The following is a 25,502-nucleotide window of genomic DNA, read 5'->3' as shown; positions in this document are numbered from 1 at the left end:
AATCAGCCATGTTGGATTCGAGATGCGTGTTGGGAAAAGATGGTACGAATGTGGACTTCTCATTGGCTACTGAAGGAATTGTCTTAATTTGAAACCAAGCCACAGTGGAGTTGTCTACATTTTGATTCTAAAACGCACAATTAAGTGTTATTTTCGCTTTGTTCTGTCAGTTTTTGAACCTAAACAGTTCCAGAATCGCATTCAGCACACAAAATTCTATGAGAAACAATATCTCGCAATCGCAAAAAATGTAATTGTCTAACTTTGACGCTATGCTCCTCAATTTTATTATAATCCCAATTAATTAACTAACATAAATAAGAAATTTGCAATTTTAATTTTTTTAGTAAAAAACACAAATCAACACTTCTAGTAATACCTAAAAAACATTAAATAAGACAAAATTTTCCAATTTAATTCTGAATTGTGATAAAGACCGGCAGTCCCTGACATGGTTAGGTGACGAATTCCAGAGGCGAGGTATTTCCACAGTATAGGAAGATGAGTATAAAGACATTCTGTGATGAGGGATAGAAAGAAGTGTTTGATGCCGGTTTCGAAGAGTTGTAAGAAATTGAAAGCGCGATAACAGATAATTCGGAGTAGAAGTATGAATGATTCTAAACAGAAGAGACAGTGAATGTATTGTTCTTCGTTCCTTCAGACGCACCCATCAAAGTAACTGGAGGCAAGGTGTTATATGGTCAAATTTACGAGTATTGCAGATGAATCGTATGCATACATTATGAACACGTTGTAGTCTCTCAGCTAAGAGTGAACTTACATTAGTTAGTAAGGAATCGCAATAATCAAAATGGGGCATTACAAACGTCTGAATAAGATTATTTTTAGACTAAGTGGTAGAAATTCTTTCATATGAAACAAGGAGTGAAGTTGAGAAAATATTTTTTTTTGCAAGTGTGTGTTACTTGAATGTTCCAATTTAGATCGCTATCCATAAAAAGTCAAGATTTTTAACTGTTTCACTGTATTTAAAAATAATCCCATTTAATATTATATGTGGTATAATACTACTGTCAAGAGTGCTACGTAGACGATTATGTCCCATTACAATTGTCTGCGATTTCTCTGGATTTAACCTTAATCCAAATTTGTGTGGCCATAGTGAAATCGAATTTAAGTCTTCGTTTATTTTATTTACTGCGTCACTAGCCTCGTCAGATAGAAATGCAAATAAATTTGCAAGTCGTCAGCATACATATGATATCTGCAGTGATTTATCGTTTTAGTCACGTCATTAATATAGATCATGAAGAGTAAAGGTCCGAGCACCGATCCTTGTTGAATTCCAGATTTCACGACACGCCATTTTGAAGAATAATCGCTTGCAATGACACATTGTTGACGTTCGCGTAGGTAGGATTCAAACCAAGTAACGGAACTTCCAGAAAGATTCAGAAGTCTTAATTTGCATAATAGAAGGTCCGTGTCCACTGTATCAAATGGGTTACTGAAGTCAAGTAATGTCAGTAATGTTAATTTACGTTCATCCATAGCTATATCCTCATTCACTTTAGATCAAGTTATGCAACTGTTCTTCAAAAACACATCGGGCAATAATAATGCACATCCTAATCTTCATGCTATACAAGAAGACTCCGCATGTAAACGAATGCACGTATCTGAAGCCCTTCGTACTGGCTGCAATTTAATTAGTGCCGTGTTTGAAAACACACCTGCTATATTTAAGTATTAATGACAAACTTGCTGTTTTTCTAAACACGAGAAGAAAATACGATATTCGTAGCAGTTGGAAATCGAATTACGGCTGTCACGAAAGAATGCGATTTGTAGGGCGGGGTCGACTGCGAATCGTTGCAAAAAGTATTGAGATTCTGTAATGGTGCTTCATCAATTAAAACTCTAATCCAAAAAAAATAGATAAGGAACGGTGCTCAGTCAATCAGTTTCTGTTACTGTTCGTTCCTTGTGCTGCATTATAATACTGTGTCTGTGTTGTGCTGTGTTACTAACAGCATATTGTTGCGTCCTGCGACATATGTAGGCCTACAGTAATGGTGCAAGCTATAATGACTAGCCAGTTGCCGATAATTCAGACTTAAATCATCATAAGGTGATAAGGAGAAACACTTTACAAACAATTCATTACCTGAAACGAACGCTTCATAATATGAGTATATTCTTGTAAAAAATCCCGCATACATTCAAAGCTTTATGTTAGGTTGTCAGCTTAAAATAATTGTCTGTTATGTCACGTCATCTGTCATTGCTTCTCATGTGTCGATGAATGCCTCAATTTCCGGCTTGAACATAGGGCCAATCACGGTGGGTGAGAAGGATTTTGAAGAATGTTTGTTGATATGCGGAATCTTCTTGTATGGAATGAGGATTAGTTATATACAATATTTATTCCCAATAGTTTAATAGTATTTATTTTTAAATAGCAATTCATAATAATAAAAGTATTTATAAATAAAAGTATCAACATTTAATGTAGGCAAGACCTTGGAATCAACAGATGAAAACACTCTGAATTACTTAATAACGCAGCAATGAGAAATAAAATAAAAATCTGTAGATACTTAAAATGTCTATAAAAGTCTAGTTTACTTTTCTTAAGACATTTAAATGTTCATTTCTGCAGAACATTTGTGGTCAACTCGAAGTTGTATTTTTATGTAGCATATAATCATTGTAGCAACTTCGGTCCAAGGCTTTATAACATGATAATAGATAAATTCCCAAACATACAATTTGCTAATGCTCCTTATTTCAAAAAATCAATTAAAAAATTACTGTTAACAGAGAAAATTTACAGTTCAATTATTGTGATATGTGTTTTTTCTTCTTCCTTTTTTTTTACTCTGTTATTTAATAAAATGTCTTAACATTATGTGGAATGCCCCCTGAGCACGAGTATGTAACTTACTCTTCCTGGGGGTGCTACAGTGTTTTTATATAAAAAAATCATTAATTGATTAACTAGTGGACTTACTAGTGTTAATTATGTAAGATTTGTCCGGCTTACAGCTGTTTCAGTGCTTCACGCACCATTCTCAGAGCAGTAGGCTTTGAGTAGGCTCTGAGGATGGTGCGTGAAGCACTGAAACAGCTGTAAGCCGGACAAATCTTACATAATTATACTAGTAAGTCCACTAGTTAATCAATTAATTATATTCAAGTGTTTAAAGTAGTGTACCCAAGATTCAAAATGTAAAAAAAATCAGTATGTATCTTTGTTCTGGCAATAAAGTATTATATTATATTATGTTACTAGCCGTACCCGTGCGCTCCGCTGCAACCGTTAGAAATACATATAAAGTAATTACATAATTAAAATAGGACATTTGATCCAGGGAACATTCGTGTTTGATAGAAGGATAAATCGTTTAATATGTTACTTAATTTAAATTGCATCCAAATAATTAAAATGCGATCATTTTGGTCCAGAGACCACTCATTGGTGTAATGACAATTCTTTTAACATGTTTCTAATTTTTATTACATGCAACCATAGTTTAATGAACATTGACATCATTTAGATTTAATGTATATACTTTATTTTACTTGTTATAGGTTTCCATTGAATTATGGTAATAACTTAATTTTAACCCTTGTTTTCTACGTATTCAGTAAATGGCGTTTGGCCCACTATGGTTCTGAACCCTTCAAATAACTTAAATTATATTATATAATATTACATTACATAATTATATAATATAATATAATATAATATAATATAATATAATATAATATAATGTAATGTAATGTAATGTAATGTTATGTTATGTTATGTTATGTTATGTTATGTTATGTTATGTTATGTTATGTTATGATATGTTATATTATATTATATTATATTATATTTACTTACTTACAAATGGCTTTTAAGGAACCCGAAGGTTCATTGCCGCCCTCACATAAGCCCGCCAGCGGTCCCTATCCTGTGCAAGATTAATCCAGTCTCTATCATCATACCCCACCTCCCTCAGATCCATTTTAATATTATCCTCCCATCTACGTCTCGGCCTCCCTAAAGGTCTTTTTCCCTCCGGTCTCCCAACTAACACTCTATATGCATTTCTGGATTCGCCCATACGTGCTACATGCCCTGCCCATCTCAAACGTCTGGATTTAATGTTCCTAATTATGTCAGGTGAAGAATACAATGCGTGCAGTTCTGTGTTGTGTAACTTTCTCCATTCTCCTGTAACTTCATCCCGCTTAGCCCCAAATATTTTCCTTAGCACCTTATTCTCAAACACCCTGAACCTATGTTCCTCTCTCAGAGTGAGAGTCCAAGTTTCACAACCATACAGAAGAACCGGTAATATAACTGTTTATTATATTATATTATATTATATTATATTATATTATATTATATTATATTATATTATATTATATTATATTATATTATATTATATCAGAAGTTACTGTAATAACATTATAGCATTATGTCCATCTAGAGAAACTACACTTTCCAATGGTAATAATTAATTACACAAATCGGTTAATTTAACTTCCGATATTACTTCATACAAACACAGAAACATTCTCTGTAGGCTATCTTTCATAGCTTTCGATTGTTGCTGTCCAAGGCCCCTTATAGACGAAGTCATTTGTTTTTTTATTTCATTATACGGCCTTAGATGGCAGTTATTTTAATTTTAAAACTCATTTATCTCATTAAATATCAGTCCTATCAACATTTTTCAAGGAATAAAACTTATCGCAAATTATGTTTAAAGAAACTTTTGTTATGTAACATTTTTCACAAAAATCAATAATAAGCGAGATATTTCGATTTATTTAATTCAGACCCCCTTACAACCCCCCTTTTAAATAATGTATTTTGAATGCCACATAGACTAAAATCTAAGTTACAACGAACATAATTTATATTCCAATTTCCATCGAAATCCGTTCATCCATTATCGCGTGAAAAAGTAACAAACATACAGACAGACAGACAGACATACAAACAAAAATTTCAAAAAAGCGATTTTCGGTTTCAGGGTGGTTAATTATATATGTTAGGACCAATTATTTTTGGAAAATAGAAAATTACCAGAAAAATTTCGGCTACACATTTATTATTAGTATAGATATTATATTATATTATATTATATTATATTATATTATATTATATTATATTATATGTATGGAAGCTCAAAAATAGGTATCAAGAAAGTGTATTATGGACCCGTATCTAGTATCTGTGTTTGTCATTTGTCAGGACTCAAAGATTGGAATCTACCAAAAGATGTGGCGCTTTATGGAGAGCAAGAGGCCGTCTGTGTTCGTCTCTACCTACGAAGAAGGAGTGAAGAGAGTCCTGGAAGGAAACTATGCCTTCCTTATGGAGTCCACTATGTTGGATTACGCCGTGCAGAGGGACTGCAATCTCACACAAATCGGTGGGCTACTGGACTCCAAGGGTTATGGCATTGCCACCCCAAAAGGTAATTAACGCATCGGCTAAGATGGAAGAAATGTTTAGTTTAAAGCTTTAGTTTTTTACGGCACTGATCGACAGTAATCATAGCCTATTATAGTTTCCGAACTCTACCTACAAACTTCATGAGATTGCTCAGAGGTTTTGTTTGATGTTTTTAGATCGGAGACCCTTGGGAAAAGACGCAAGCTGGATTATATGAAAGAATATCATCCTGTCAAGTATTAAGCCCCACGGTCTGTTACGGTCTCATTGTCATCTATTGCCATATTCTTCTACGTTTTCCCAAGTCACTTCTACCCAAAGCAGCGTTTTTCAACTGTTTTCAACATGTAGCACACTATACATGCAATTTAAAATCCTGCGGCACACTCATATAACCTAAACCAATGGTTCCCAATTGATGGGGAGGATTTTGAGACTTCTGCCGCGTTTGCTGAGTGTTGACTCTTGTAGACTCACTTTTTTTACTACTCTTTTCACTTTTATTTTTTCCAATTTTTGCTACAACCTTTATTCTTTTCATTTTCTCGCGGCACTCAGGTTGAAAATGGCTGACCTGAAGGTCGAGATAAGGGTTTCTTCCATTCCATGCTAATGTTGTCTCCAATTTTGTTAATATTGTAAAATGTTATCATTCACTGCATATACAGAGTGAACCGCAAGTAATGTCGTTAACTTCGGGGGTTATTCTTTGAGATATTTCGAACAAAAAAGTTTCATACAATTTTGCTCGTTTTTGCTTCCTTTAAGAGGTAAAAATTGTTTTATAATATTAAACATTTCGTAGCGTATTTTGGGAAAGTCATTAATTTAATTTCCAGTATTTTCAGTTAATTTAAAAGGAGTATTATGAATGATTGAAAAGATTTTAGTTTTGTCCTTTAAAAGCGTAGAAATTTGATCCAAGTAAATGTAACATTTTAAAATTCCTTTTCGGAACGAAAAGTTACATTTGAAGACATTGTTAAAAAAAACAGCCCTAGTCATTTTTAATGAAATTGAGTTAAGGACACATTTGCTACTATTTCAAATGTTTATAGACTCCAAAAATGATATAATATGTCAGGTGCAATAGCCACAAGGATAAACACCAGTTGTACGGAAACAGCTGACATGTGTTGTTTCTATTTATTTTTATTGTTCTCCTGAAAAATAGCAATTTTGATTAGGGTTGTTTTTGTAATAATGTCTTCATTTGTTCAGATCAATTTCTGAAAATTTAAAGGATAAAACTAAAATTCTTTAAATCATTTATTATCATAAAACACTGTTCTCTTAAATTGAGTTAATTCAGTAGTTTTTCCAAAACACGCTATGAAATGTTTAACATAAAATAATTTTGTGCGAGATCGTGCGTATTTGCTTGTTTTCCGCACAGAACCAATACGCGGTAAGTGTGAAATACCACATTCAGTATTCCCAACGTAACACACATAACAATTTCCCTCTTCTTACCGCTTAAGCGCGACATTCATTTTACTGCTTTAGGCTTTTAACATATTATTTTTAGAGACGTTTAACATAGTAATAATTATAAATTGGAAACTTACCACTGCAATTTCACCTAAATTGCAATGTTAATTATTGTTTTTAAATATTTGCAAAAATTAAGTAAAGTCTACTACTCCACGAAACTTATTGCATTCCTGATACAAGTAACATTAAGGAAGCCGTGAAAAAATAAACGAGATTCCAGATGCCGATGTTATTACTGCAATATGTTATATAAATAATATTGTTAAAATATTAAAATGAAAAATAAATCATTATATAACCTTACCGTTTGTTTTAAGTTCGCATTTATAGACTGGCCTGCTGGAGTATAGTAAACACAGAAAACATTTTACAGCAACAATGTTGAAGAAAGATATTTTGGTGTTCCGAAGTTGGCGTCATTAAACAGAAACCAACATGGAGATTTCATTGCAACTAATTAGAAATTTGTCTTTCAGGTATGTAATAAACGATCTTCGCACAAAACAATGTACGATACGCGAGCGGTATGTTTGTTTTCATGTTCTCGGAAATTAAAAAAGCTCAACTACATTTCGCTTTTTCAATCTTTTCCTGGAACATGAAAACGTCAACATACCGCTCTTGTAACGTATATTACTATTTTATTGAAAATGAAGCAAAAACGAGAAACATTATATTAGATTTTTTGTTTAAAATATCTCTAAGAATAAACCCTTGAAATTAATGACATTACTTACGGTTCACTTGTATATTCGGTTCATCTCTTATGTATCTGGTATTTGATCTCTTTCGGTGCATCCTCTAACGGCCCTTTCTAAGAATTTCATTTCTGCTGCTTGGATACGGTCTTCATCTCTTTTTCTGTGAATCCATGATTCACTTTCACACAAGAGAGTTGGTAGAACCATTACTTTACAAAATGTTATTGTGTCTTCGTGTAGTTTTCAGAGTTCCTGTTACTGTTCCACATATCATTATTGGTATCACTGTAATTTTATCTCTAAATTCTGATCATATTTGAAACTGGCAGCGCATCCTAAATAGTTGAAACGTTGTACCTGTTCTATTGTCTTCTTATTTAGAGCAATTTTAGTTCTTAGAGGACTATTTCCTAAAAAAAAAAACATACTTTGTTTTTTTCTATAGAGATACTTAACTTATATTCTTTACAAATTTGATTCAATCTATGAAATACCAATTACGACATTGTTGAGGCTGTGTTAGGTGATACTACGCTGTCTATTTTTTACCGCTTCAATCAAAAGAAAGCGGCACCATTTCTCTGTCAATAATATTTCGGCGTTTCCAAATGGGATATATTTGTCTCTACGTGGATAACTAACAGTGTTGCTAATTGCTTTATCGCTCCAATCAAAAGGAAGCGGCGTTAGTTGTCCGCCAATAATCTTTCAGCATTTCCAAATGGCATGTATTTGTCACCTTTACCTGAATAACTATCAATGCAAAAAATACTTTTCAAATAGCAATGGAAGCCGTTTGTCTAATAAATGAACGAGGCGACTACATCACTTTCGTTGGCATGTAGATAAGATACAATAGAATGCGCAACTAATTCAAATGAAAGTTATAAATGAAGGGTTCAGAGCCATGGTGGGCCAAGCCCCATTTACCGGTATTAAAAACGGAGAAAGCAAGACTTAAAGTGAATACCACAGTTTAATGAAGATTTACATATCATTTAGTTTTAATATGCATACTTTATACTACTTGCTATATGTTTCACTGAATTATGGTACACACTTCATTTTAACCCTCGGTTTCTCTGTTTTTAATATATGGCGCTTGACCCACTATGGCTCTGAATCCTTCAAATCTTTCCTTGCCCAATAAAGTGACCTTATCATGTCTTCGGTAATTACCACATCGTAGTGACTACAAGAAAAGTTTTACATGTTCCACTCAAGCTCTTGTTTTTTAATTAGTTATTTTACGACGCTTTATCAACTGCTACTATGGTTATTTAGCGTCTGAGTGAGATGAAGGTGATAATGCCGGCGAAATGAGTCCATGATCCAGCGCCGAACGTTACCCAGCATTTGATCTTAATAGGTTGAGGGAAAACCCCGGAAAAACCTCAACCGAGTGACTTGTCCCAACCATAATTTGAACCCGGGTCCACTCGTTCCTGTTAACCATTACTCCACAGTGGTGGAAAAGCAGGTTGATATTATCTTTTGAAAAACTATGTATATAGGCCTATTATGCACCGTTTTCTTAGAAGTACACTCTCTACAAAAAATAATTGGGCACTATTTTTGCCCCTTTAGAACCTCGTGGTACCATCTCTTGTTGCTATAACAGCAGCCACCCTTCAGGCATGCTCTCCACTACTTTGTGTAGGATATTCACTGGAATGCGTCGCCATTCCTCTTGCAACATGGCACTCAGTTGGACAATGGAAGTTGGCCCCATGTTTCGGCGGCTACTATGCAGTGGTATGCAGACAATGATGTTCACCGGTTGGACTAGCCTTCACAGAGTCCTGATCTCAATCCCATTGAGCATCTTTGGGACGAATTGGACCGGCGATTGAGGTCTCGGGAAATGCGGCCAACTTCCATTGTCCAACTGAGTGCCATGTTGCAACAGGAATGGCGACGCATTCCAGTGGATATCCTACATAAACTAGTGGAGAGGATGTCTGACAGGGTGGCTGCTGTTATAGCAACAAGAGATGGTACCACGAGGTTCTAAAGAGGCAAAGCAGTGCCCAATTACATTTTGGTAGATAGTGTAGCTCCTAGTGATATCGACAATTCGACACTACATAATTAGAATCCGATTTTATATGTCGAAGAAATTTCACGTATAAGTTTATTGTAGACCTCGCTAGGGACAGATAAATCCTAGACAGTCAGATCATTTATAGTATCTGCAGTTAATTTAAGAAACTGCTAAGTGAAGTATTGCAACTTTTAAGTTAAATCAAGACACAATTCTTGCAGGTTCGCCGTGGAGAGATAAGATCTCACTAGCGATTCTGGAGCTGCAGGAAAAGGGTGTAATCCAGATTCTGTATGACAAGTGGTGGAAGAACACGGGTGACGTGTGCAACAGGGACGACAAGAGCAAGGAGTCCAAAGCCAACGCTCTGGGAGTCGAAAATATTGGTGGGTACATAGAAAACATACAGCAGAGTCCGTATAGGCCAGTTTCTGTCAATGCTTTTCCAATTCACTGCGGACTAAAACGAGAAGATGCACTGTCACCTTTACTTTTTAACTTTGCTCTAAAATATGCCATTAGGAAAGTCCAGGATAACAGAGAGGGTTTGAAATTGAACGGGTTACATCAGCTGCTTGTTTATGCGGATGACGTGAATATGTTGGGAAAAAATCCACAAACTATTAGGGAAAACACGGGAATTTTACTTAAAGCAAGTAAAGAGATAGGTTTCGAAGTAAATCCAGAAAAGACAAAGTATATGATTATGTCTCGTGACCAGAATATTGTACGAAATGGAAATATAGAAATTGGAAATTTATCCTTTGAAAAGGTGGAAAAATTCATACATCTTGGAGCAACAGTAACAAATATAAATTATACTCGGGAGGAAATTAAACGCAGAATAAACATGGGAAATGCGTGTTATTATTCGGTTGAGATGCTTTTATCATCCAGTCTACTCCCAAAAAACCTGAAAGTTGGAATTTAAAAAATAATTATATTACCTGTTCTATATGGTTGTTAAACTTGGACCCTCACTTTGAGAGAGGAACAGAGGTTGAGGGTGTTTGAGAATAAAGTGCTTAGGAAAATATTTGGGGCTAAGAGGGATCAAGTTACAGGGGAATGGAGAAAGTTACACAACATAGAACTGCATAGACCTACATTTTATTCTTCACCTGACATAATTAGGAATATTAAATCCAGACGTTTGGGATGGGTAGGGCATGTAGCACGTATGGGCGAATACAGAAATGCATATAGAGTGTTAGTTGAGAGGCCGGAGGGAATAAAACCTTTGGGGAAGCCGAGACATAGATGGGAGGATAATATTAAATTGGACTTGAGGGAGGTGGGATATGATAGAAGAGACTGGATTAATCTTGCTCAGGAGAGGGACCGATGGCGGGCTTATGTTAGAGAGGCAATGAACCTCCGGGTTCCTTGAAAGCCGTAAGTACACAGAATAATTGAAGCTGAAACAACAAAACTAAACCCAAAGTAGAATTAATAAACTTTATTAATGCTTGAAAATACTGTACTCCTTCTCATGTTTAATATTTTATGAAGTTGTGATACAACTTTTATGACATAGAGTAGCAGAGAACCAGAGATATAGGTAGGATATTATAATGTACCGGTGAACAAGTTATCTCCCGACGGAAAACCGGCAACATTTTCAGTCTTTTTGTTCAAACAGGCAGTGAGCGTACTTTTGCCTTTCTCCAACAGGATTCTGCGACAGCACATACAGTCGACTATTATATGAGTGAACTTCGTACCGTAGAATTAGGATCATTAAGAACATGTAACCCCATGGATCATCCGACCTAACCTTTTGTGACTTTGAAAGCATAAATATACAATAACAACCCATATATCCTGTAAGAATTGAAAAATAGCATCCGGAAACAAAATTGCGCCCATTTCTGAAAGAAAACTTGAATGATGCATAATTTCTCATATAGAAACAAAAGTACATATTTGCAACTAGAAGGCAAATAATTTGAGAATCTTCTTTCTTAATTTTGGCGAGTAAATGACGTTTTAACTGCTTATATTTAATCATATTTCACTTTAAGACTAGGTATGCGGTCCGTCTAATCACATATATTGTGCTGTCTCGTCATCAGCGTATGGGAACACGCTCATCGATAGCCGAAGTTGCCGCTTCCCGGCCGGGAGATAATTTGCTCATAGAGACCAATTGACTGACTGTGATAAATTGACTAAGTAGGTGGGTTAATCAGCGAGCGATAAAAAAGTCCTCTCCCATGTAGCCTATTGTAACGAGGAATGTAAATGAAATAGTGTATCAAACTATAAAAGACGAATGACTGACTTTTTCCAAGAAGTTACAGTGGTACCGCCAATGTAACTGATGTCTTCGAATCGGTACCGAGGAATATCACGATGAAGGATGTGAATAATTTTATTCGAGAGTTCTTGTCACAAGCAGGATTATAATGGTTTAGTTGTTGTAATTGAATTACTGACATCGCAACTCATCATCCCTCAGTAGACACATTGTAGATAACTTCGTAATTTGCATTGTTGCATAATATATCGTCCATGTTTCAGGAGGCGTGTTCGTCGTATTACTCTGTGGCCTTGCGCTTGCAATTATCGTTGCCATTTTGGAATTCTGTTGGAATTCTAAGAAAAATGCACAGACAGATAGGGTAAGTATATATGAAAGAATATTCATTCTTTCGTTAATTAATTACATTTGTATAAAAAGAAAGAAAGATAAATAACTGTGTCCAGTACGGTAAGTCAATAATAATTATTCCCGCAGATCAATATAGAAATTAAAAGTATCACATTTAACCAACATAAACGTCTACTGCTGATTTGTAAAAAACAGATGAAGTGCAAAATATTTATTTGATATTCTTTTTCTTCTTCTAAAAGGAGAAGTTACCGCAAACACAATGAATAATGGACAAAGGCAGAGCCATCTTCAGTTACAAGCCGGAGCCATACGTCGGCAACACTGTAATTCTGACAAAGGTGCAAAAAAAATAATAAAATGATTATCTGACTTAAGTGCTGAGAAAGAATAAACTAACAATTACAAAACAATCATGCAGAAATCTATAACAAAAATTTGAAAACCACTTGAAATAAACTATTTATACTTGACTATACATATTACGTCAAAAAATTGCTATAGAGTCTCAATAGTCTTTGTAGCTTTATTCTCTTCAGCTCTAATCGACAATAACCACAATAATACTGTGCAATAATAATCCAGGTTGCCAGACGACGAAATAAAACAAAAGACGCGAAAACAAATGAGGGGGTTAGAAGCAAAGGGGTACAAGTGACATTTCTAAGAACATGAATTAAATGCATCTAAGGCAAGCTAAAACTTTTAAATTTTAGTGGCAAAGGTAACCACATCACACACTAAAATTTGAAATAAAAAATTTCACTGAATTTACGAAATCTTAAGTACTTTCAACCACATTTTCTCACAACAATTTAAGTGCACTTATAACCTACCTCTTTGCTTCTGACCCCCTCAAATAAGTCGGAAGTATAAACAATTGAATACTCTTTCAAATTTAAGTAACTTATCATAAGATAGGGGTGCCATATGAAATTTCAAAGTGGGGTGGCTGGGGCTGAGGTTGAAATATAATATGCAATTAAGACTGGTTTTAAACTTTTTCCTCAATATCTAAAATATTTAGGTGTATTTTGTTTAATTAAATTCAATTTAAATTATACAGGGCTTTGATTTCAAAACTTTCCAGTCTAAATAACAAATTATTTAAATTGAATTCAATTTAAACAAAAAACACGTCAATTTAGATATTGAGGGGGAAGTCTGAAATCAGGCTCAATTGCATTTTAGATTTCACCCCCACCCCCAGCCACTCCACTTTGAAATTTTAAATGGCACCCCTATATTTTTGTATTTAAATACAGTATAGCCTGTATAGTTATATGGACTGGGAAATTTTGAAATTAAATATTTGTATACTATAATGTATTATAAAGTAGGCTTTATAACAAGTGTAGACGGTATTTTGTCGGAAGGTCGGAAAATACGAAACACTAAAATTAAAATTTCACGTTCTTCATTGCGGAAAGCACTGAATGACTAAAAGCTATTAGGATTCCAGTAAGCTACAGCACAAACGAGGACAACAAGAAATACACCAACATCAAAAATACACCAATCACTATATCCATCATCTTGAATGAAAAGTAATTGTAAATGATGTAGGTATTTAAAAATTGAACTTAACTACGTTACAAGCAGACCTAGAATAATGTAGACAACAAAGAACGTTAACGTCCTGTAGGAACATCTGTCGAACATGTACGCTTATACGGCGGTAAGTAGCAAATACCCAGTTTCTCTTGTTACTAATAGTTAGCAAAGTTCGCCCTACCTATATAAACCCAAAGGCGCGCGGCGAGAAATTTATTTCTGTATAAAAACACAGAGTAAAATGAATTTGAATTTGGAATCTGATGTAATTTAAAAATATGGGATATTAAAAGCTATAAAAAAAATCGTTTTATTTAATTTTATGAAGTTATATTAGACTACACACTTTTTTTAGTAGGTTATTTTACGATGCTTTCTCAACAGTTTAGGTTATTTAGCGTCTGAATGAGATGAAGGTGATAATGCCGGTGAAATGGGTCCAATACCGAAAGTTACCCAGCATATTACACACTTGATAGTGATCTTGTTGACATTTGTAGGAAATTTAAAAAAGAAATCCAATAAAATTTCCTGGACTGTTCTTTACTCCAAAAAAAAAAAAAAAAATCAATAGTTTTCAATTTCTATCTCAAGTAGTTCTTCAGTTATAAAATAAACATTATTTGTGACGAGTCAGCGTATTGGTGCCTTTCTCCGACCTCGCAGCGCATTTCACATCGACGACGCCTCATTGAAAATTTAAATTTATATTATGTTTTATTTAACGACGCTCGCAACTGCCGAGGTTATATCAGCGTCGCCGGTGTGCCGGAATTTTGTCCCGCAGGAGTTCTTTTACATGCCACTAAATCTACTGACATGAGCCTGTCGCATTTAAGCACACTTAAATGACATCGATCTGGGCCGGAATCGAATCCATACGCCTCATTGAGTTACGCAAGCGCTACCAGATGACAAGTATAGCACTGATTACGTCACATTCTGTCTGAATTCGTGGGAAGAGATGTTCCACACGGTCCATCCGATTTTCAGATTTCAGATAATCCCAAAGAAATCTAACGGATTTAAATCTGGGTAACGCGGAGGCCATTGCATAGGGCCACTATTACCAATTTATTTCTCGCCGTATCTGTTGTTCAGATGATGATGCACTCGCAAGCTGAAATGTGACGAAGCTCTTTCATATTGAAACTATAAGCTCTGACGAATGTTCAAAGGAACATCTAACAACACAACAGAGTTTTTTCATATCTATAATTTTTAATCTAAAACGACATATTCCAATGAAAAGGATCAACGTAACTAATGTGGCCTTGATTCTGAGTGGGTAATGTCATCTAGAAATACGCATTAGAGGGGAAGTTTAGGCACGAATTGGCGGGTCGCGTGGCAGTGGAGACAGTGTAACTCGAGAATGCGACGCGATAGAACGTTCGCAGTGGTGTAAAACGATTCGTAACGAACCAGGCTACAATCTCAATTGAACAACAATCAGTCGACAAGTTAAATTGGAAAAATTCAACAGTGAAATTGAGTGAAGGGAAAATTCACAATGTCGAGGCATAGACCTACAGGTATGCAGCGCAAATGGGAGCGGGCGTATAAGCGACGGATGAATACCCTAGACTCAACATTCAATCTTCAACTCGGAGGAGGGGGGGGGCATTACTGTCTAAACGATGCCTCTGCATTTTAGCGAGATAAGACTTGGGATTCGACATGGTTTACCTGATATTGGAATCCACAAGCACAACTTCGCTGCATGATTCCCGCTGGCTAATCTCTGAACCACGCCAGTGGTTGGGTCCTCTTATTAGTTTTCAGATTAGTTTTAGCCTCTATGAAACTTGCGAACCAGTGCTTATATTGGCCGATTGTCTCTAATACGTCCCGCACCGTGGCGTCGTGGTCTAAGGCATCCTGCCTAGGACTCGCGTTACGGATTGCGCGCTGGTTCGAATTCTCATGAAATTTCGGCCAGTGTATGGGACCGGTGCCCACCCAGCATCGTGATGCACTTGGGGAGGTACGGGAGGTAGCGAAATCCGGTTGCGAAAGCCACCTATAACGGCTGGGTGGATCATCGTGCTAACCACATGATACCTCCATTCTGGTTGGATGATGGTCCGCCTCTGCTTCGGCATGTGGGCGTGAGGCCAACAGCCGGCTGGTCGGTCTGGGCCCTTCATAGGCTATAGCGCCACTTATTATTATTATTATTATTATTATTATTATTATTATTACTATTATTATTATTATTATCATCATCATCTTTAATACATTTTAATTACAGAATTTGTGAAATACGTTTGTATAACCAGTGCTGTAGTTGGGCCGGTACGCCGTACCGTCTAAAATAAAAACTCGCTGTTATCGTACCGGAAAAAAATAGACTGAAAACATATTGGACCGTATTCATAGACATTCTTAACCCGGGCTTCCGGTGGATGATCAGCGAACTAACGTTTTTCATATCCATAAATCAGTGTTAGCGATATGATATGCTATGAATCCTGTACAAGTAACCAGTCGATAGCCTGGGTTAGTTTAGCACTGTCGTAGCGCGGGCTAGCGAAATATCTATGAATAGAACCCTAGATGTTTAAATAATCTTTAATAGACTTTTAAATGGAGGATGTTAACTATTTGAAAAACATTTTGATTTTGATATAGGCCTAGTATACTGTAGGTATGGCATAAAACTAGCGGCTGGCATCTCATATTCTTTTCTTAAACGCTTGTCCATTCGTTGTTTTATCGGAAAACATGATCTGGCATTTCGGGAGTAGTTGTGATTTGTTAATAATTTCAAGTTTGCATACCGCCGTCGTATTTATATACGTAAGTAATTAACACTAACTTCAAGGCATAGCGCCTCAAGAAATCTGCTACACTGATTCGCTAATTTCAAAATTTGCATAAATGTGGCGCCTCAATAATTCCACTGCACTGATTCACTAATTTTAAAACTCGCTCAGACATAATGTTTACTAGAGGAGGGAAATATTGTTACTTTTCGTGCGTTCATGAATCTTGAGTCCAGTTACATGTTATAGATTCTATTCCAATTTCAACTAAAGAATGTGAATGAGCATTACTGTAATGAACGATATCTGCACTAAGAAAAGTAATACTGGGTGTTCAGTTCAAAGTGTGTCTTGGCTCGCTGTATGCCGTCATGTGGCTAGCTGATGAGCCTAGAGAATTCAATCTTCCTACACTTCCGCAGAGGTGTATAACCTATGAGGCAGAGAAGTTGCCTAGCAAGTACGGCGTTCATTCTGAAGAGTACGTACCGATACGTACGGTAACGCCGGTAGTGGCAGGAATGTGAACTGTTTGGAAATACGTACTGTCGGGATATGGGGAGAGGGTTAAGACGATTACTTACATATTTGTTGACATTAACTTCGACGGTCAACATGGACACGGAGCATTTGATTTGTGTTGTGGAATGTTACCGTACGCAACCGATGATAACAAATACCCTGCGTACGACTTGCCGGCGCAAAACACAGTTCGAAAGAGGTTATGGTAGCACACAGACCATACAGACCGCCATATGTTGCTACGACGTTCAAGTTATACCGTCCGTACACGTTCTCAAGTTCAGATTGAAGAACGCCTTAAATAATAGGCAACTTCTCTGACATATAAGCTGAAACTCGCTTCAAATCGGTGACCCAACAACAGTGACGTCATGACACACTTTGAAATGAACACCCAGTACTCTTCCAGTAAAAGAGTTCTTAGGCGTTTGTTCCTAAAAAGTGTTGGGCCACCAGTCAGTGTTTAATTTCTTGCCTTATATGCAATTGAGGACGTAGCTGCAATAAGGGCCCATACTCCAAAATGCTGTTCTGAGATATATAGAGTTGAAATTTTTAAAAACAGTGCAGGGCCTATAACATATTAAAATAAACAGGTTTATTAGCATTACTGTTCAACATTTCTCAACGAAACTTTGTGGGTATAACAAAGAAACTACGGAGAATCGATTTATGCATTAACTTTGGAAAAGAAGTACAGTACGAGTCCATACAGAATCTAGTCTGACCAAGGAGATTTCAACAGTACCCCCTAAAATTTGTTTCCAACTACAGCACTGCGTATAACACAAGCACGGATTTTGTGTGATATGTTGCAGCAATCGCTGTGCTCAGAGATGGCGGAGGAGCTGCGGTTCGCAGTGCGCTGCCACGGATCGCGGCAGAGGCCGGCTCTCAAGCGCTCTTGTACACGCTGCTCTCCTGGCACCACATACGTGCCCGCCGCCCTGGAGATGCCGCACATCAATGGGGTCAGTGAGTACTCCCCTCCCTCTCCTACTCTCTCTCTCTCTGTAGGGATGATCCGCCGCTGTGAAACAGTGGTAGCGCATGTGCTCACAAATAAAGCAGTCCTAGGTTTGTTTCCCGGCAATACCTAAAATTCCATTTCCTTATGATACAGACATTGTGTACTGTTCTTCAACCAGGAGATAAACCGTGAAAGGAATGTGCTTACTATTGCGTCATCTATCGGAGCGAAGTAGATAGAAAATATTAGAGTTATAACGTCAGTTTAAAAATCATGCGCTCTCCAGCATATGTTATTTCCTGTATGGAGGGATTAAAAGACCAGAAATTAGCCGTAATCTAATTTTGTAACTAGTAATAATAATAATAATAATAATAATAATAATAATAATAATAATAATAGTAATAATAATAGCCTAATGTGTCCCTTGAAGGGCAAAGGCCTCCTGCTAGAGGGTAGCTCTGTTTCACTAACGCGATGAGCTACTCCACGTTAGGTTGTAACTAGGGTAGTATAAAAATGTGTATATCAGTGTTATTGTTTGTGCTTTGAGAGATAGCCAATAGAGATACGAGTACCCACGTGTGTGACCTTATGATATCAACATTCATTCACAGCATCACCCAGCTCCGTCTCATTCCCTGGAGACTTTCTCGTGGTTGGAGTACAGTATTGTATTGTTGCCTTGTATTGCCTCAAGAGACCTTTACCATGCTTCCTTTAAATTACGCAAGCTAGCCTATTCATAGTCGCTAAGGTATGACAATGATGGAGCATTAATGCAACGAATATGATTAAAAAAAACACTCCGGAGCATAGCACGGTATGCTACAAGCTTTTATATGTAGAACTACTGAACAATGAAGGGGGGAATGGAAGGAGAAACTTCAGGTAGGTACCAATATGTGAACTTTACGAAGAAGAGTTTCATAAAGATCCCCCATCAAAGTGGACAAATTACTACTCTTTGTGAGTAAATTCTCCTGACCTTACCCCCCTGATGCATAACTGTGGGGTATCCTGAAAGATCGATACCCACAAGCATCACTGAGCTGAAACAAAACATCAGACATGTCCTTCACTCTATAACAGTAACAAAAAATATATATATTCAGTAATCTTCAGGAGCGTTTTGAAACATGTCTAAGGAATAATGGAGAATTTTTACAACCTGTATACATTACTGGTTGATACTGTGTGTTTTACCTCTAACTGAGGTTCTGGCCGATACATATATTATCAGGCCAGTACATCTCACTTGACGATATGCGTCAGAGGAAGAACAATTGTTTGTATGCATCTGAAGTCTTATTAGTGGAATATGTAGCTAATCGGCGAAGTATGCATTGGAGGGGGAAAGGAACTGGCCACCCTACATCATTATCTTCTGGCCTAGTTGCCTTATTGGTGTTAATTATGAGGTTCAAACCTGTTTTCGGACAGTTGACTAAACAACAATTGTATGTTTCTCAATTAAATTTCATGTTCTTTAGTTTCGGTATACATTATTCTGGGCCAAACTATATTTACAGTAGATCTCTTTCCACTAAACACTGGAGCGAATTTCCAATCTTAACGTGCAACCTTCAACTCTCCTCTGCTTTTCGTTCAGCTTCCAACATGAAGCTACCTCATAAATACTTGCAGCATTGTCATCCAGATTAATTAATATTTGACATCAAAAAGTTGGTGTTGAATCAAGAAAAAGAAACTTAAGGAAAAATGGATCTGAAAGCAAAATGAATATTTATGCAACACATACCTATTAAAATTCTCCTCCGCTACATTCATCTAGTAACTTCAGGGAGCCAACTTTAAAACAGAAAGTTACTAAATTTGTAATCAGAAATTTGTAAGAAAGAATTCTTTGAAGGAAAAATAATTTTCACAGCTCCTTAAATGTCACACACCCTTACAGCCTTAATTTAAAAAATGGACATATTTGTAATCAGAATTGAACTAAATCCAATTGAGGTATGAAAATATACATTCTAAAGAAGTGAAATAGCCAATAAAATTGTTTTGGAAATGTTTCACGATTTTAAGTGGAGACTTCCCTAGAGACAAGTTTTGAGGACCCTAAATTCATTTTAAATTTCATAGTATTAAGCAATGATTATACTTGCACGTAAGTTACGGGTAGAGTTGACAAGTGATGTTATCAAAACTTAGTCCCCACTATCTTAAATTTCTGGCTGCACCGCTGATACAAAGTCGAAAATGTACGCACTTTAATGGTCCGTCAAAATCCAATGGTAACCTATATTAATATAAAACGTCCAATGCCCTTAGTTGACCTCAACTTGTTGTTAGTATCCTCGGCTCTCCAAACAAATTTTTTCTTTCTAATATATCCATGCACGCAGTTACTCAATAATGACTGTATGAAAATTGACAATCTACTTGACAAGGCTTAAAGTTATCTTGGACCCAACTTCTCTTTTCTAGGAGACGGGAATTCTTCCAATGATCGAGATGAAGAAATCATCCCTGAGTTACGACCCTGACACCTAGTGACGGTTGCAATCAACTAGCTGTGAAGCCTTGAACTACACCATGAGAATCAAATCAAAGGAGGACTCAAATTTGAAAAACTTGGAACGATTTTACTGTGATAATGAAAGCGATGAAATACAGATGCATAATGCAGACGTTTACCTGTAAAATATGGACGTTATAAACGGGTTTTTTTAAAAAAAGTTATAGTTATATAAGAATGATTTAAGAAAAGCTGGTGTTGCATGTTTGTGAACAGCATTGTACAACAATGCAGGAAGATATATATCTAGAAATTGCTTCATAGAATGTGTTATTAAAAAGAGAAAAAAGATTTTACTAGCTTATATTGAACGTGAATGAAGAACTACAATTTGTAACAATTTTTCCACTTCTTAGTTGGATTCTACTGAAGCTGTTATTCGTGGAAGACATAGAAGAATTTTGGTGTGTTGAAAAATCTGCAAGTATTAGCAGGAGTGAAGAGATGTGATTGTTCCTTAAGGATATAATTCTGTACTCAGAAACTCGTTAAGTCTGGAAAAAGGGCGCTATAAGAAACTTAATACCAGTATACAGGCAGCCCTCAACGTGCAACAGTCACTCTATATCTCCTCAGTACAAAGATAAATTCATTACTCTTCATTACATTATGGTGATGGTGATGAGAAAAAAATTTCTTTTACATGTTCTAGCAATGAATTATAATGAATTAGTAATTTTATTAGAAAAATATTTTATTTGAAAAACTACATAACTTTTTGGATTATAAATTATTTAAAAATGATACTTTTTCACATTGATGGTACTCGATATTTTGATGACTAATAGAATTGGAATATATCAGTCCCCTAACTGCCCACTGTGCAATTCAAATCAAGAAATGGATTCGGAACATCTCAAAATCTGTGCTTCAGTGGCTGACCATGATAATATCTTTGAAAAATATTGGAGTACAAGAGGCCAAATGACTTTATTGTCAAATGCTAGGCATTAGAAAACAACAACATATTTTGGTGACAATACAGTTCTGCTATGAATGTAGTACCGGTACCATAATTTAACAATTAACCATTTCATTAGTTAAATACATTCCTTAAAGAATTATTGAAATTAATGTACCTGTATCACTTCGTATTTGGTGATAATTCAGTTTTCCCGAAAATTACAAAAATTAGCTCTTTTTAAATATGTCATAAGAAAAGCTGTTCAAGTCCTTGTACTGGTATTAGGTTATTTGTAATATTTCACAACTCTATCTAAATTTAACAATTTTCCTCGAAAATGTGTGACAATGTATAAAATAACAGCACAGTCGAAGATTATGGGCTTCAGGCTTACACTGAATGCTTTACAAAAACACTCGTAAAAAATGAGTGTCTTCGTAGTATTTTCCCTGGACCAAAATATAAAACAGCATTGCTATAAAGTAGCAAGGTTTAGTGTTTTCGTAAAAGACGGGTACGTTTTCTGGACAAAAAATACAAAATGATGTTGCTATGAAGGGGCAGTGATGTGCTGAACATTTACCAATAGGGCCTACTGTCGTTTATCAAACCCACTGCCATTTGTAATGGGCTAATAAACTTACTAAGCTCCCTAACATACACAGTAAGTGGTGACAAAACATGAGTAACCCACCAAATCAGAAGGCTGCCACATGGTCGCAAGAACTGAAGGAATAAATAATACCATGTCGTTTCTAGACAAATGAATGCCTCTAATCTATAACATCCTTTCTACCGGTACGACGAAATTTAATTTCAATACTCATAAATAAACCAATTCTAATCTAGTAGACCTACTCTAAAAATAATGTTACTATGAAAGTTTACCAGTAGTGTTCCGACAGTAATTTTGAAATATGCCATGAAGGAATAATAGGACGAACAGAGAACTAGAAGAATCTGAACATGAAGACAAGATGAAAATGGATGTAGAGATTATTTAATGTATGGGACATATGTTAAATCGGACATCAAAAAACTTTACAAACGTGTAATTCCTCGGAAAATATATATATATATATATATATATATATATATATATATATATATATATAGGTAGGGGGCATAAGTGAAACTTTACTGTGTAGACTCTGTTCTTGTTTAAGTCCGTTAGTTTTCTTGTTTTAATGCGTTACATTTGCGTATTTCCGTAAAAATCGTCAGTTTCGAAGAGCATAAACTTGGAACATTCCAACAAAAGTTTATATTACCGGTATATCTGAGAGTACGATTTTCATAACTATGCATGGACTATATTTTATATTAAACAGGAGCATAAGTAGATAAAATATATCGATTCTTGATTTGACTTTCCCACAGTAAACAGTAAAAATAAAAATATCATCTGATGTCTCTCTCTCTCTCTCTCTGAAGAAATTGTATTAATTTTAATTTCGGTGATTCATAAGAAGCACTTCTGTAAATAAAAATAATTTCGTTAAATTAATCAATTTTAAAACGTGATGTATAGTGAAAATTAAAATATCCGGAAGAACCCTAACCTCAACTCAATTCTCATAAAATGTTCTGAAAATTGAACAGTATTTTTCATCCAATCATTCTGTGTCTTTGTGAAGAACTAGTTCAGACGCTCCTTCAAAATTAGGCTACAAGAATTCTGAATGTAGAATATCTCTCAAAATTCACTTCCTGCACTCTCATTCGATTTTTTTCCTGAAAAAATGAGTAATGATTGACCAAAATGGGAAATGCTTTCATCAAGACGTTTTGCAGGTGGAACAGCACTATAAAGGGAGATGGAATCCATTTATGATGAATGATTACTGCTGTTTCGTACAAAGAGAGGATACAACGCGTAAGAGACAAAGAATTTTAAAGCAATTCCTGCTTTATACTACTTAAATGCAAGTAACCATTGGGTACATAATATAGTATGAAGAATACTTTATCTCCAGTATTAACACAATTATAATGCTGAATCATTCTGCATTAGACATTAATAATGTGAAACTACTTAGTGCCGTATCAAAATTTTCTGAAGTATGATATCGGTAACTAAAGATCAGAGGATGCTGATGAAAAATGGGTTATATTTTCGGATTTAGCATTGTAGATATATGGATAATCACAATATTTCATTTCTGAACAATTTTCGAAGTTGAAATTTGTTAACTAATGTAATTGGAGCAAAATTAAAGCAATTAATTTACAGTATCGGTACCGGTATATAAAGTGTTTTATCGAGAATGAGTTTCACTATGACCAGATATATAGTGTTGCTAGCAAGCTCCTAGTCAGCTTCTGGTAAGAAAACAGGTCATGTAAGGTCAAGATCAATTGTTAATGAAACATACTACATAAAAAAATTGTGCTTCACCTGTTGTCATGTAAATGAGAGCTGCCTGTAAAATCAGTGCTGCTAACTGTGTAAAAACTGGTACAGGTGAAAAGACTAGCATTGCACGGCCTAATATATCACTGAGACATGCATTGGATTTAGAGATGGAACATTTAGCCTGCAGCAGTTGAATGAAAAAAAAAGAAAATGTAAATAAAAAGGTATTTTAAATGTATCTCCTCAAAGAAAATACAAGATTGTTTCTGTTATTGTATCTACACAAAGAATTTTTGTTGGCTTTTAAGAAGAAAGACAACCTACAATAAATAAATGGAGGTTGTAAAAACGAAACTGCTTACTTGACTTTCAGCGAACCTTATGTCATTCATTTCTTATGAATTTTTATTTGTTCATATATTCTATCCATTTAAATTAATTCTATTTTGATTTATCAAATTATTTTTCTGTATAGATATCTGTATTTATTTGTTTTATTGACTAATTAATTGAATTCTTTATAAATTTGTTTCCCCCATTCTGAGTTTAATATGTAATTTATATTTAGTTATCAGCTATATCATAAACTCTTTAATTTTTCCATGTTTATTTATTCATTTCTTTCGTTAAGTCACTTCGGAAGCACCATAACCAGCATTTAAAAAATTGTGAATCATATTAACTGTATTTGCTGTTAACTTTTCAATAAATATTGCAGAATTATTACTATTGCAAGAAATACTATTACCATTAAAGCAGATACCGTAGCATTTCATATTAACTGACAAAATAAAGGAGATTTTTACTTAAAATTTTTAATGTGTTTTATTTTGCTATGTTCAATATGAAAGCATAGTATTCTCATAACAGGTTACTTACAGTAGAACAGGTACAGTACCGGTAAGTACAAAAATATAGTTGTAAGTTTAAATAAAATATTAGTAGAGTTTTGAACAAATCCATCAGTGGACAGCTTAAAAATATTTGTTACAATGTTACTCATTATTTGAGTTTAAGGGGAGGCAGAGGTGAATATTTCAAAATCCACAAAATTTATCTGATTTGTTTGAAATTGATCATGGATACTAAGTATGTTATTAGTAATGGACATACCAAGTTTCAACTTTCTAAGTACAATAGTTCTGTAAATATTAATCATTTTATAAAACTTTATATCGTTTGATATAAAATGCTCCATGCACCATATTGTAAGAAATTTTCAATATTTCTTTTTACTTGTATGTTCAGAGAAGGTATATAAATAATGATAAGTATTAGTTTATTATGGGAATAATATAGTAATACAGTTATCTTGGTTTTAATTTCATACTTTTAAGGGCACAAAATCAAAAACTAACATCGGAATATGAAAATAAAGATAATAAAAATGGAAAAAACCAAATTTTCATTTTTTCTTCAGTTTTGTTCGAAAATTTCACCTCTGCCTCCCCTTAACAGAATAGAATACCGGTGACATATAATGCAGTGGTATTAATTTTCATCAGATGAAACTAAATCTGAATCGACATCCTGAACACTAAGGGGCCAGTAGCAGTCAATTTCTGGTATAAATGGAGGAATTTTGAATCAAGTTACTGCAAGTAGAGCTTTCAT

At 35.2% G+C, this 25,502-nt stretch overlaps 1 protein-coding gene across 3 annotated transcripts in view; it reads left to right on the top strand.

The window, feature by feature from the left end:
• LOC138698374 (glutamate receptor ionotropic, kainate 2) overlaps window positions 1–24,671 on the top strand; it is a 546,735-nt gene extending 522,064 nt beyond the window's left edge. For 2 of the 3 annotated variants that reach the window (XM_069824247.1, XM_069824245.1), the window contains 5 exons: window positions 5,219–5,444; window positions 9,883–10,047; window positions 12,185–12,285; window positions 17,938–18,090; window positions 20,538–24,671. In XM_069824247.1, coding sequence (XP_069680348.1) covers window positions 5,219–5,444; window positions 9,883–10,047; window positions 12,185–12,285; window positions 17,938–18,090; window positions 20,538–20,603 — 711 coding nt within the window. In that variant the 3' untranslated portion in view covers window positions 20,604–24,671. Of the gene's footprint in view, window positions 1–5,218; window positions 5,445–9,882; window positions 10,048–12,184; window positions 12,286–17,937; window positions 18,095–20,537 lie in introns of all 3 variants that reach the window. The other variant, XM_069824246.1, reaches the window with a different exon arrangement.
• Window positions 24,672–25,502: the final 831 nt, after the last annotated feature.

This window comes from Periplaneta americana, chromosome 4, assembly GCF_040183065.1.
Source record: "Periplaneta americana isolate PAMFEO1 chromosome 4, P.americana_PAMFEO1_priV1, whole genome shotgun sequence".
Taxonomy (NCBI): domain Eukaryota; kingdom Metazoa; phylum Arthropoda; class Insecta; order Blattodea; family Blattidae; genus Periplaneta; species Periplaneta americana.
The sequence above is the reverse complement of the archived record's forward strand: the minus strand, read 5'-3'. Positions and strand labels throughout refer to the sequence as shown.